Genomic DNA, 14,501 nt, shown 5'->3' with positions numbered 1-14,501 from the left:
TGAGCCATTTATCAGGGAACTGTGGCTCAGCTTCTCCCTCAAGCAGCAGTACACCCTTCTAAATGACTTCTAACTATCGCACAATCATGTCCTTTTCTTCAGAAATCACCAGCAACCATCTTTCTGCTCGTTACTTAGTTGTACACAAAGACTTTTGTTGTTGTTGTTTTTTGAAACAAGGTTTCTCTGTGTAGCTTTGAAGCCTGTCCCGGAACTCCCACTGTAGACCAGGTTGGCCTCAAACTCACAGAGATCCGCCTGCCTCTGCCTCCTAAGTGCGGGGATTAATGGCGTGCACCATCACCAAATGCACAAAGATCTCATCCCAGTACCAGTCTCTCTCTTACTCCTAACAGGCTCAATAAAGAAACAGCCACCTCCAAATTACCAGCTGGTCATAAACTATGACGGAGCATTGTTTTATTTTGTTTTTTCAGTAGTGCCTGAACAGAGAGGGCCACCTATCCTATAGCAGTAATTAATGCTTACAGTGCCCAATCCCCCAAAAAATCTGTTCAGATGAGAAAGCACATGCTGTCTTTAGGGAGAAACCCTTGTCTTCCACAAACAGTCTGAGACATCCTCTGTTGCCTCTGAAGTGGGCAGTGACTGAATCTCCAAGTCTTGGAAAGGCTCTGCAGACAACCTGCACACAAGGCCACTGCTAAAACCAGCAGGCTCCAGCCTGCTCCGATGAGCAGTGCTTTGCTTTGCTAAGCTCGTCATTTCTGCCGCTGCACTGCACTGGTGCATTGGTTGCCTCCCATATATCCTTCTGGCCCCTAAGTATCCTGCTGGAGGAAGGCAGAGAGCCACACTCAGCAAGTAGCCAGTACTGCTGACTCGGCAGGAGTCCTCAGTGTAGGACTAGCATTTTTCTATAGCGGACACTGGGATAGAGAGATAATAGCAGCAGTTAGATTTTTCCATTTTCATTTGAAGTCTCCCAACAATCTTAGGAGATTGATATTATTAACCTCACTCTATAGACAAGGACACTGAAGCTTGGGATGGTCAGGTGGTTCTTCAAATCTCACAATGGTCACAAGGCCTGTGAAAAGATATTCAGTATCACTGGTCACGGGGAGTAAGTTCCTACCTTGAACCTGTTGGGACAGACACCATTAGAAAAGACAAGTGGGGGGCTGAGAAGATGTCTCGGTCAGTAAAAAGCTTATTGCACACACATGGCAACCTCAGTTTGATACCCAGCACCCACATAAAAGCTGGGTGCAGTAGCTTACCCGTGAAACCCCAGCTTGGAGAAGACAGAAAGGGGAGGATCCATGGGGTTTGCGAACAGGCACTCTATCTGAATTGCAAGCTTTGATTTCAGGGAGAGACCTTGTCTTGGGGAAGACATCCATCTTGGCCTCTACACAAACATACACATATGTGCAGTCATGCCTGTATGCACAAAAACACATGCATGCACACTCACAAAAAAAGTAATACTTAAAAGACAAAGGCATTAGATGTGGGAGACACTAGAACCAGAATGTATTGACAGGAATATAAAATGGTGAAGATGCTAGTGGGAAGTTCCCCCAACAAATGAAGAATGGAATTATCGTAGGAGATGGTAATTCACATATATCTGAGTCTAAGAGGAAACTGTACACTCATGTTCACAGCAGCATCGTTCACAGAACCAGGAGCTATTCTACCCCACTGTCCACTGACGGATGAAGGGATTAGCAAGAAACAGTATACACTCAGAACATTCTATAGCCTTTAAAAGGAAGGAAGTGTTGGGGCTGGAGAAACAGCTCAGTGGTTAAGAGCACTTTCTGCTCCAGGTTCCAGTCCCAGCACCCACATAGTGGCTCACAAACTGTAACTCTAGTTTCAAGGCATTTAGTGCCCCCTTCTGACCTCTATGAGTACCAGACACATACATGGTATATAGACATACATGCAGGCAAAATACTCATCCGTGTTTAAAATATAAATAAATAAATAACCCTTCAAAAGATTTTAAGAAGGAAATTCTGACATTTGGCTCAACACAAATTAACCCTGAGGAAATGCTGAGTGAAATAAGCTAGTCACAAAGGAACCAACAGTATGAGTCCACTTATTAGCATATGCATAGACTAGGCAAATCAGAGAAACAAGATAGAATGACAGCAGCTCAGGACTGGGGGAGGAGAGTATGGTTAGTATTGTGTTCTTTAAAATAGTTAAAATGCTAAATTGAGATATATGCATGTGTGTATTTTATATGTGTCATACATCATATATATATTCACAAATATAGTGCATATATATATGTGTGTGTGTGTATGTATATATACACACACACACATTAGAAGAAAAAAACAGCACAACAAATACTGTTCAGATCACAGAAAAGTGAGCCAGAGTACACACACTGATCTAGCTGCCTTCCCCACTGTGGTGAAACAGCTGTTTCCCTAGAAGTTTACAGGAACAAGGTCTTTTCCCCAAAAACATGTGCTAGGAAAGTCAATCTAAACATACGCCACCCTATCAAACCTTGATCTCCTTATTGACGAGTAAAGGATCCCATCTCCTCTCACTTTTCTTAGGAAACTAAAACATTTTGACATGATCCTATTAAGTCTATGAAGCCACCTCTTAGGTAAGCTAACATTCATCTCACTAGGTGGCAGCATTGCTTACAAGGCGTCTCATTTTGGGGCCCCATCTCTGCTTCCCCTTTTATCCCCTCCAGCCTCCCCACCTTGCAATGAGGAAACACAGCACAAAAGTATTCATTTCCACACCTTTGTGTAGTGACACAAGTAAAACCTTGGAAATTCTAGTCATACAGAACCACCCCAAAGAAATCCTCCTAGCAGTGTGTGCTTGGGTCACCTGTGTGGTCAACCCAAGGAAGTGACCCCCTTTCACAACAGTGGTAGAAGAACAAACAAGACCATGGGACACTTGCATTTGAGCCCGTCTCTGTCATGCCTAAGTCCTAGGTAGGCGACCTTGGGCAAGTCACTCAACACATCTCAGTCTGGCTCATGCGATGCATAACTCATACAAGTCAAATCATGCAATGTGTAACTCACTAGGGCATACGTGTTTCCTGCGATTTGCTGTAACCAAAGTGAGTATGTGAACAAGCAAATAGACATGTCCTTCCATTTCCTCCTGCTAGTCTCTGCTGGATCCTCAGTGGAAGCCAGCCCTCGATGGTGATGATGGGAGCTATCAGGCTAGCCCAGATGTACCTGTCATTAGACAAGTTCTGGTCACAGCCTCGGTGTAGGTCTGGCTGCTTTTTACTATATTTCCCTTTCCCCCACAGTGTCTCTAACATTTCCTAAGCTATGCAAAGGATGGGCTAATTCTTTGAGGCCAAGGGTGTTACAGTTAAGACACTGAATAGCCTCCCCAGCCCCCAAACGGTACCTAATATACTTCCTAAACACCCAAATTACTCCCTAGGAGTGACTTAGGCATATGAAAAACATGACTCATTAGTGAATCCTCACAAATATCTTTCTAAGGCAGAATCAGGCTAATTTGTCATGCTAAAGACTGTTAGCACGGTGCCATCATAATTTGATATTAATTAGCTGGGTGTCCAGTGTGGGTGAGGTGGAGAGGAAACTGTACATTCTCCAACTTACTGAGAACTCTAAATTATGGAATACTGTTAAAAGAATATGTATATTTTATAAAATTGTAAATGAGTGGGAAAGCAAAGATTAAATAAAATCAGTGTATCAATTAGAAAAACAAGAAGGAAAGCCTCAAGCATTCTGTCTCAAAGTGTATTTCCAATATGAGATTCATAAACCAGATCTGAATGCCTGCTTCTTTCAAAATTGGCCCCAAAATAATAGAGTGTTTACTAGTTGGGATTATTTTAAATCCATGACCCTGTGGAGTTTAAACAATCCAAGTCTATGGATGTATCCTCCCTCCTTTAAAAGGCCCCAAACATGGGAGAGAGTTGGCCAAGGAATCTTTTGTTGTTGTTGTTGTTCACCAATGTCACAATAGAATCATTTCTACTTAAAATGTGACATTGTCATCTGAGGTGTGACATGCTTCATGGAAAGCTAGTTTTTGTGCAGAGAGGGCTGTGATGTTGATACTGGCTTTATGGTTTGGGTGTTGTTTCAGCTACCATGAGTTTTTTTACTGAAAGGGCCACAGAGTCCATTCAGCTATGCATGTGACTGGGCCGAAGGAAGAGGGAACTCCAGTTCCCAGGAATCTCACAGAGGCTACTGGTGCTGTGGCCAGAGCCACATCATCAAGGGACCTCACCACATGTCATCTCCAGAACATCTGTGACTTTGCCAAGGAGGCAATCCAAACCCTCAGCAGTTGGGAGCCCCCATGAGGTCTCACAGCAAACCGATTTGCTTCTGTGTGTGAGAGGTAACTCTAGCATGACCCCACCCAGCTTCTCATCCTTCACTGACTGAGGGACAATCCCTGATGCCCTGTACCCTCAGAGCACCACACAGCACTTCTCCCTCTTAGCCAACTCACTGCAGACAACACACATCTTGACTCTTTAAGCTGACTCTATAAAGAAGTAAAAACGTTGCCACTGGAGACAGGCTAGGGAAGATGGCTGGAAGGGGAAGGGATGCAGAGCCTGTGTGCATGTCCACAGTCTCCCTCAGATTACAGTCCTGACCCCTATCCCCAGCTCCCACAGTGCAGCAATGCTCAGCTTTGCCGGAAGCCACCCTAACTTAGTTGAGATCAGGGCAGACAAGCCAAAATAACCTCTGCCCACTGGCCCACTCCATGCCACCCCACCACTCACATAGGTGCTGAGGAAGACACAGTATCTTCTTTATTATTTCCAGCCTTTCTACTGTCTAGGAATATTTCTAAAGAAGAAAAAATTACATATTGTTCTAACCAAGTTAACTCAACAGTGTCTGCTAGGTCAATGGAGTCCCTTCCATGACTGTCAGGTCAGACCCTCTAACTCATCTCCCTAAGGAGAGCTGTACACCTGCTGTTTGCTCCTAACCTGTCCTGTATAAACACAATTGTGTGGAAGGGTTTCCCACTTGGGGGAGGAGGCCAGGGTGCTCCTCTGACTCTTCCCCCAATGGCTATCCATTGTGTCTACTCTGCAGTCCCTGCTTGGCTCATAAGGATGTGTATGCCTAAGCCACTCCCCCCCCCCCCCCCCCCGCCCTCTCTGTTTTATCTTTGCTTCCTTTGTTTCTTCTCTGCCTACAGAGTGGGGACCCAGCTGTGCAACCCTGTGCCTGCTCCTTTCAGAAGGGGAAAGAGCCCCTGGCTACTTCATTTCCTATCACCAATGTCTCTTTTTCACCATCACACAGAATTTGCCCTGAAGTCATGTCCACTTGGCACCACAGAATATGACCTTATTTGGAAATGGAGTCTTTGTAGGTATAATTAGCAAAGGATTGAGATGAGACCACACTAAGTTAATTAAGGAAGGCTCTAACCCCACTGATTTGTGTCTTTCTCTGTTGAGAGAAAATAGGACACAGACTGTGTGGAATCAGGCAAAGATAGGGTGGCACTGCACAAATGGGTCTGAAGAGGCAAGGGAGGCCTCAGAATGGAACCTTCCAGAACTAAGAGGTAAACACCATATGTTCTAAGCAGCCTCGTTGGTGACCATTTATTATGACAACCCTGAGAAGCTAATACATGACTCTCTCCCTTTTTCATTCTCCAATGCACTTGGGATCTAGAACATTCCTCACACAGTCATTTGCTGAAGACTTGGTTCTCATCTTAGCACTACTGGGAGGTGGCTGGACCTCTAGAGGTAGAACCTTGTGAGACGAAGTTAAGCACTGAGGACATGCCCTTGAAGATAACCTTGGAACCTCAGCATCTTCTTGTTCTTTGCTTCCTGGCCATCATGAGGAAAGCAGCTTCCTCTACCAGAAACTCATCACCATTGCCCAGAGCAGCAAGGCCACAAGGTTGAACAACCAGGAGCTGAAAACTCTGAAGCCATAAACAAAAACAAACAAACAAAAAAAACAACAAAATAATAAAACCCTTTTTCTCTATTAAAAAGACTGTGTGACTCTCTGTGTGTCTCTGTGTCTCTGCCTCTCTCTCTCTCTCTCTCTCTCTGTGTGTGTGTGTGTGTGTGTGTGTGTGTGTGTGTGTGTGTGTATGTGTAAATATAAATGCATGTGTGAGTATGGACATGTGCATGCCATGGCATACATGTGGAAGTCAGAGGACAACGTTGGGTGTCAGGCTTCACTTTCTACCATATTTGAGTCAGGGTCTTTTATTTGGCGCTGTAAGCACTAGGCTAGCTGCCCTGTATACATCTAGGGATCTCCTCTCTCTTGCTCTCATTTCACTGTAACAGGATTATAGACATGCACTGCCCCCATCCAACCTTGCATGAGGTCTGGAGACCTCAAGTCCTCATATTTGTATAGCCCAGTGAGACATCTCCTAGCCCCTTTCTTCCTTCTAGGTTGCTTGTCCCAGGCATTTTATCATAATACACTACTTTCCTACATAAATTCACTGGTGCCTCATGTGAAGTTATTAGACCAGTGGTCGATGAATCATTCCTTAAGGATGGGCTTCTTGCCCTCAACAATTCAAAGCATGGCCTGGCTCTCATCCTGAGATATTCTCATTGTATTGGACTGTGGTGCAAACTAGACCTTTAGAATGTCTTTTAAATCTCCCAAGGGACTCTAGTGTGTAGCCAAAACTTGAGAATTCCACTTTCAAAGAAACAAACTGTCCATTCCTGTGCTTCAGATCTTCAGAGTCTGTCTTCAACTTACTAAGTAACGACTGATGGGAGCCCATCCTTACATTCCAGTCTACAATTCCCAAAGGACTTTCAAATACATTTGATCCTCAAAATACCAGGAAAGGCAAGAATGACTTTGTGGGGAAGTCCTCCTAGATCCTGTTCCTTTGGTCCCAAAGGTCTGACAGAAAAGAGGAGCATCCTTCTATGTTCCCCATCAAGGCTCCCTGCCTCCTCCTGCAACCGTTTCTGCAGTTCCAACACTCTGAAAGCTTACAAAATGCTCATCCCGGATGCCAATGAAGAGTGGCTGTGGCCTGCTTGTCATTAGGACTCTGTAACAATAGGGAAATTGGAGACAAGGGGGACAGTATGAGCAGCCTCTCATTCTGTGGAGGCAGCCAAATGAAATAGCCCCACTTTATAACACACTTGCCAACCCACTGGGTGAGGTAGTTCCTTGCGTGGGATGAAAAGCCCACATCCTTTGGCATCCTGCAGGTCTGCCCTTATCAAGGGTGTTAGTTACTAAATGCCCTCAGGAGCCTCCTTTAAGGACACTGGGACAAACCCACACTAACCCATTATCTTAACATTCTGGAGAAGTCTAAGATAACCTGAAGAACTGGTTCCTTCAAAGGCTCTGTGGAAAATCTGTCTCCTCACTTCTTCCAGATTCTACAGATGTCTGTCCTTCTTGACCTGGAGCCCTTTCCTTCACGGACAAGGCCAGCAGCACCAGCATGGCTCTCCCTCTCTGGTTCTGCTCCTCCTGTCAGGACACTTGTGACCACCGAATTCACTTAGATAATCCCATCTCAAGATCCTTCATCACATCCACAAAGTCCCGCACAGTACAGCAACCACAGACTGAGCTGGACTTGAACATCCCTCAGGGACTTCCTCAGCCTAACACACAAATGCATGAGCAGACTTCGAGCATTGTTTAAGCTTCCCGATGCAGTTACAGAGCTCCTTTCTGATCAAGACTCTATCCATCACTCATAATATGCACCCATTCCTTTTGATGTTCACTTTAGATACCACATCCTTGACAAATGTGTCGTACGTAGCCAAAGACACAAACACATTCATTTTTTCATGCTCAGAGTTTATGGGTGGGGAGGGGGCATAAAGATAAACAATTCAATAGCCTTCTACCACCTAAAAACTGTGGTCTTTGTGGCACCATAGTTTGTGATACTCTGAACTAAGGAGTCTGGATCAGACTCTGTCCTCCAGATGCCAACCAGCAGAAGTGGATTCCAATGCCAGCAACCTGAGATTAGCAGGCTTCGATGTGGTCATTTACCATTATGAGAGTGAATCAGGCCAAAGCAGTTACCAATCAAAAGGAGATAATTAATCTACAGATGACTATGAGAACTGATAAACTCATGTCCTTTTAGTGTCAAAACTCACATGGCCAAACAATGGTTGGTGAGCAAGTTCTGATCTGTGCATATTTACTTTACACCGAGTGTCTGTCTGAAAGTAATAGGAGAAAGTCAGGCTTTGAAAGGGTTCACCTCGTCTTCTATGAAACCAACTCTCAAAGACATTTCGTGAGAAATGGCATTTGTAGTTTGTTTCTCGTTTCTGAGGTAATCTCGATGACTCTGTTTTTCCCCTCTTGTGAGGCAGGAACTTCACAAAGGACATAGGCTCCCTGTTGGAAGCCTGTCCTCATTTGTCATCCCTATTGCATCGGAGACACAGAAGGACGGCCTCCCCTTTAATAATATCTCCACAGGCTCAGGTTCCTGGGAGTGGAGGGGTACCCTGGACACTCATTAAACTCTGGAGGCTTCCTTGCTCAAGGAACACTTGTGGCTCCAGGCCAGAGGAAGTCAGCTCCACAGAGGGAGTGGGAGTGTGGGTGAGCAGGGAGGGCTGCAGCTGGCTTTCAGAGCAGTCAACCATCTCTGATGAGCTGGCTAGACCGCGAACTACTGAATATTTACTGTAGGGAGATGTTCACAACAGGAGACACACAGTCTGCCAGACCCGGAGCCCACGCCCCGGGGCATCAGGGTGACATAGTCACAACACGTGGGATACTGATTCATAGCCAGACCCTAAATCTCTTTATCCCGGAGAGATTTCCTCTGGTGGCTTTAATCATTACTCAGGGGAAATACATGACTTGGTCAGCTCCGGAGTTGCCAATGAAATGTATCCAGGACAATTTCAAGATGGGAATTTGTAGACATTGTCTTCAAGTCTGATTTTAGGCCACAGCAAGAGCTGGATTCAAGTTCTTCCTCACGGTCCCAGTGTGGCCAACTATCACACCTCCCTGAACTCACCTGCCACCTGTGTGCGCAGCTGCTCCTCCCTCACTGTGAAGGTCACAGGAGAGGAACCTGGGTTTCCAGCCCAAGCAAGCACAGTGCCCACTCCATGACAAAGGGCTTAAAAAAAGAAAGAAGAGTTGTTCTTGTACAAGAAACTCTCTTTCCTCTGAGATGGGGCAGGAGCTGAGGCAATGAGAATTATTGTGAATATATTATAAAAGGAACGTATCCATAATCCCTTATCTTCCCTTCAGACAACGTTCCGATTACTTCCCTCTCATATATCTCTATCCATGGGTATTTAATATTAAAGCTGTGGTCCTTACTCTTTGTCCTTGTGTCATCAGTCCTGGGGTAGCAATGGAGTCCGTTGTATAGTCCAGATACTGGCTTTGATGGCTTCTACTGTGGGAGGTGAAGTGTGAATTGTCTGTGTATACAACTAGCATACTATCAGAGGCATGGTAAAAATACCAACTTGGGTTGAAGGCTGTTCAACTGGGCATGTGATTCATACAAAACCTAAATGCCAATATCGATGCTTGTTATGTTCATTAGAATGCCTTCATAGAGTAAATAGTCATCATTGCAGAATATCGTGTCAACATCAGACATCATATCTTACTTCTTTCTGTGGGTGGGGCTAAGTATTAAAAATGAGGCCTTGTAGGTGCTAAGTCAGTGTTCTTCCAGTGAGCTACGTTTTTAGCCCCAACTATCATACATGAGAAAAACACATACCAGCATGGGAAAGTATGCCCAGTCTATCAAGAGAAATTCAAAGCCCTGAGTCTCATTACAAGGTTAAAAATTGTGAGTGTATTTCTTAGAGAAAATATAACTAAATAACTTAGTCCTATGTGATATAGGCTTTTGGAACTCACAGTTAAAACTTGATATAGTCTCCATTTTACTTAAAAACAAATACATTTTACTTCTTATAATTAAAAATATTTTAAATGTACTATATACTTTTAAATGATAAACAATTAAAAAGCATACCATTCCATAATGAAAACATATTCTGTTCCTGATAGCTCTAGTTGGATATTAATTACTCCCCAGGCACTGATATAATAAAGACTTAACCCAGAATATCACCCATGGGAGATGGTAGGACCTTTAAGAGATAGGACCTAACATGAGGTCTTTAGTCATTGGGGGCATGCTCTGGAGCAAGCTTTGGGATCCTCTCTTACTTCTTAGCAATGAGGTAATACAGTTTGTCTCACCACAGGCCCAAAAGCTATGAGGTTCTGATGGCTAGTCTCCATTGAAAGCACAACTGGGTTTAGGAGCTCATGAGAAACATGCCCCTGAGCATAGCTGTGGGCTTAACTTTCATAGGAGAGCAACTGAGGAGCCAAGTCCAACCTTGAACATGGTTATATAAAAGATAAAACCAGATGAACACCAGGATTCCCATCTCTGCTTCTGTTCTGTCGACATTTGAGGAGGGAAGAAGTCTCCGCCATGTGCTATCATGGAACCACTCGTAGCCATGCTTTCCCCATCATTATGGAGCTGAGCTAAAACTGCCTCAAAGTTGTTCTGTCATGCATTCTGTCAGAGTGTTAAGGAAAGTAACTAATACAGAGACTGGCTGACTAAAATCTGTAAGTGTGTCAAACCTTTCTCTTCTGTAACATCGTCGCTTTTTATATCTGTTGTAACTATAGAATTCTATCACAGAGGCTGGCAAGACAGCTCAGTGGTTAAGAACACTTGTTGCTCTTGCAGAGGACCCAGGTTCAAGTCCCAACATTCCCATGGTGGTTCACAACAGTCTGTAACTCTCGTTCAATGGGATTTGGCATCCTTTTCTGGCTTCTGATGGCACCAGGCACACACTCGATACGCATACATGTATGCAAGCAAGAGACCCATAAACACAAAATTTAAAAACAAAAAGAAAAGAAAGCTAAGACAGAGCCCTAGGCAGTGACTTTCACAACTAGGCCATGCAGTCTCCTTAAAGGCTTCCTTGTTGGTTCCTTGCCCTATTTATACAGTCTATAAATATAAAGTTACATGATATAATGTAGTATATGTAGATCAACCACATAGAACTTCATCTAAAAGTCAAACCGTTCCTCAGCTCCTTCACGTCAGAATCAGAATTGTTTTCTTTGCTGTTCTGAGACTCAAAGGAAGCCACATGTGGGAAATGCTGACAGGGGATTGTACAGGACCAAGGCAAGAAGACTGGAAGCAACAGAGTGGGAAAGCCAGTGTTGGTCTGTCATTGGCTGTGCAGTCCTGTCATTCATATTTCCTAAGCATCGTGTTCCTTGACTACAAAAAGATCTAGCCATTTTCTCCTTGCCTTACAGGCCCACAGCAGGGTTAAATAAAAATATTTGGGGGAACTATAAGGGACTCGAATTTTATCAGCCACATTGAGCTCACTGTATGCTTCCCTGTACTTTTCCCACATGCCACAAAACTGCTCTGTGTACTCTCAGTTGGTTTGTTTTTCTTCTGGGCACATGGGTGTGTTGGCTTTCCCAGTTTCTCCTGCAGGGAAGTGGGGCTAGAGTGCTGGATTCCTGACAGTAGAATATGAATGAAAGCACTGTATACCCAGGCAAAACCCGCCATGAGAGCCTCCGCACCACCCCCTCACTTCTTGAGTGGTTACAGAAGATCTAGTGGACAACTCTTGAGGCCCCTGAAAGATGCGGACACATTTGATGAAGGAAGTCTGAGTCTCTGTGTGATAAGGAAAGGCTGTTCACTTCAGGATTATCTGCTATATCAGTTACCTTCCTGACACCCCATGACTACGGCCACCTCTCCTCAACAGTGACAGTCAAGAGTCTGTGCTGGTCCCTACAGAGCAGACATAGAGGACAGAAGACACATGTTGATTCTGACCCTCATCCAATAGAAAACTCCCCTGGAGGGGAAAATCAGGACAAATTGGTTTTCCTATATTTTGGTTTGGTTGGTTTGGGTAGTGTTTATTTGGGTGCTTTTGTTGTTTCTGAGATGAGGCATCACTATGTACCCCAGGTTAGTTCTGTAGTCCAGGCTGGTCTGAAACTCTATATTCTTCTGTCTTCCTAGTGCTGGGATGCACTACCATGTCTAGATCAGAAAATTTTTCTTTCAGATTAGAAACCTATTCTCTCACTTTCATATAAGAGACCCTAGAACAGTGCTCATTTCAGTACCTAAAGAGGAGAAAGGAAAAAACGAGGAAGGAGGAAACCAAGGGAGGAAGGCTTCTGTGACCAGGTCCAGCATAAAGTTGAGAATTAGACAGAAAAAGTGAAGGTCCACCAAAGTACAAGAGCTTCTCCACCCCTTTCAGAAGGTACAGACAATGGGAACAGGAATGCCATGACTAACTCATCAATTGCTTTAAAATCCAAATTTTAGGGAGCTACTGTAGTCTTGGGGACTTATTTGTCTTAATTTCTAAATCTCCTGTTATGAAGCACAATACTAGACAATATACTATGTGATATATATACCAGTCAGGGTATTGGGCCAGTCTGAGCATTTCCAGGCCTTCACTCTTAACCACTACACCACACAGTAAAATTGGTGGGTAGGAAGCCCTTAGTGCTGCCCAAACCAACAAGATCCCTTGTGGGGTAGGGAGGAGATATTCTTAGCTGAGCAAGAAGTGGCTGGGAATTGAGAGTTGATAGATACTCTCTCAAAGCATGCGGGCCTGGCTGGAGCTTCTTGGTGAGAACTCCGTGGCGTTATATAGAAGCATGAGGCATTGACCTAGAAGCTCCTAGAAGGAGAAACTAGATACAGCCTATGGCTGCCTCAACTCTTAACTTCTACAGGGAGATCTGGAGTGTGTGCTCATTCCACATACTCCTGTATTTCCCTGCTTATAGAGGTGCTTACCTGGTAGGGGTACAGGGTAACCCCATTGGTTCTTGAAAGGGACCAGGTGCCATCCAGATATTGGTGAGCCTGAATGGCCACCGAGTTAAGGATGTTCCCATTGCTGGGACTGGTGGCCATCTGGAGGCTGCCCTTGGCCTGGTGGGTTGGGGATCCACCCTTCTTTTCTGCACCATTGCTGACCCCAAGGCTGTTGGGTTTGCTGTTATGTTTGTTGACAAGACCTGTGTAGGTAGAGGTGGCATAGGCAGCGGGCACAAAGGCCCACTCCCTGGGTTGCTGGAGCCCACCCATGTGCCGGGACCCCACCAGTGTGGGAATGCTGGAGATGGGAGGCGGTGAGCCCGGAGAGGCGTCATAGTGCTCGCTGCCAGCTGCCTGCTCCAAGGTGAGCACCATTTGGATGGCTTCCTGCTTCAGCTGGTTCAGGTGTGTAGCACAAATGTCACAGCGGTTGTCTCGGTCATTCCATGACTTCCTGATGGTATTAGGGACCTGGAGTTTGTCATGAATCACCGCAGAGAAAGCAGGGTCCTAGAGAATACACAAGCAGAAAAAAGGAACAGAGTGTAACACGATGCTAGTAAGTCCAGTTTAGATGACTACTGTCCAAGAGTTTGTTTGATCAGGAAGATGCTAGACCAGGAGGAGCATCGAATGGTGGACACATGTAAGAAGTAGGTGCTGAAAGCTTTAAAGATACTAGACAAAACACAAACTCTAAGTACTCCCGCAGCTCAGTCAAAGGAGAACATTTTAGACTCTCCTATATCCACTAAAGTATTACGGATAATCTGTTCCCTCCCTAGCTCAGCATGGTGGGGGTGAGTGCTTGCAAGGGACACACTTGCTTGTGACTGGGAACAGAGAGTCTAGTCAGCTAAACTTTGGCCTAGACACATGTGTGCTAAGTCAGTGCCACAGGGAAGAAGATCCAGGATCCAGCCTGCTCCAGCAGCCAGCATGCCTCTGACCGTACCTCAAAGGCCCCTTGAGGAGCTGTCCTCTGTGCCTGCTTTCCAATTTCCTGACTAGTCCAAGAGGCTTCCTCTGCCACACGCTTCATCTAAAACTAGTAAAATTCTTCAGCCAGCTGTAGTGGCTCACACCTGCACCTGGCTCGTACCAACACTAGGGCAGCTGAGAAGGATTGCTATAAGTTCCAGGCTAGCCTGGGCTATGAAGCAAGGCCTCTTTCTCAACCCCCACTCTCATATCTTATGCCCTGAGGTCACATCTAAAAGAAAAAGTGTGGGGTGATGAAGATGCTGCCTCTCATTCACTTTGCTTTAACTTGCACAGGAACAGAATTACATAAAGAAATAGGTCTGGGCAGGGAATGGGTGTCAAAACATTTCCCAGTGCTGTTCCTTATGCCACTGGAGATCTTCATGACCTTAGATACCTTACTGGCTGCACTGAACCTCTCCTCACTCATGTAGCCACTGTGTCCTGTCCTTGATGTAATATCTTTCCAGCTCCATGACTTTATTTGTGGGGAAAGTGGAATAGAACAGTACTGTCCATGCATGTATGAGAAGAACCGCCTTGGCATATTTTGGGCCTAGCAGAATTTACAAAATTCAACAGCTATTGTGAGTAACAGATGA

At 44.9% G+C, this 14,501-nt stretch overlaps 1 protein-coding gene across 1 annotated transcript in view; it reads right to left on the bottom strand.

The window, feature by feature from the left end:
* Kif26b (kinesin family member 26B) overlaps nucleotides 1–14,501 on the bottom strand; it is a 395,922-nt gene that overhangs the window by 241,593 nt on the left and 139,828 nt on the right. Inside the window, exon 3 of the mRNA XM_051186394.1 lies at nucleotides 12,892–13,425. Coding sequence (XP_051042351.1) covers nucleotides 12,892–13,425 — 534 coding nt within the window. The remainder of the gene's footprint in view (nucleotides 1–12,891; nucleotides 13,426–14,501) is intronic.

This window comes from Phodopus roborovskii, unplaced genomic scaffold, assembly GCF_943737965.1.
Source record: "Phodopus roborovskii unplaced genomic scaffold, PHOROB, whole genome shotgun sequence".
NCBI classification, from domain to species: domain Eukaryota; kingdom Metazoa; phylum Chordata; class Mammalia; order Rodentia; family Cricetidae; genus Phodopus; species Phodopus roborovskii.
Note: the sequence above shows the minus strand (reverse complement) of the source record. Positions and strands in the feature narration are given on the sequence as shown.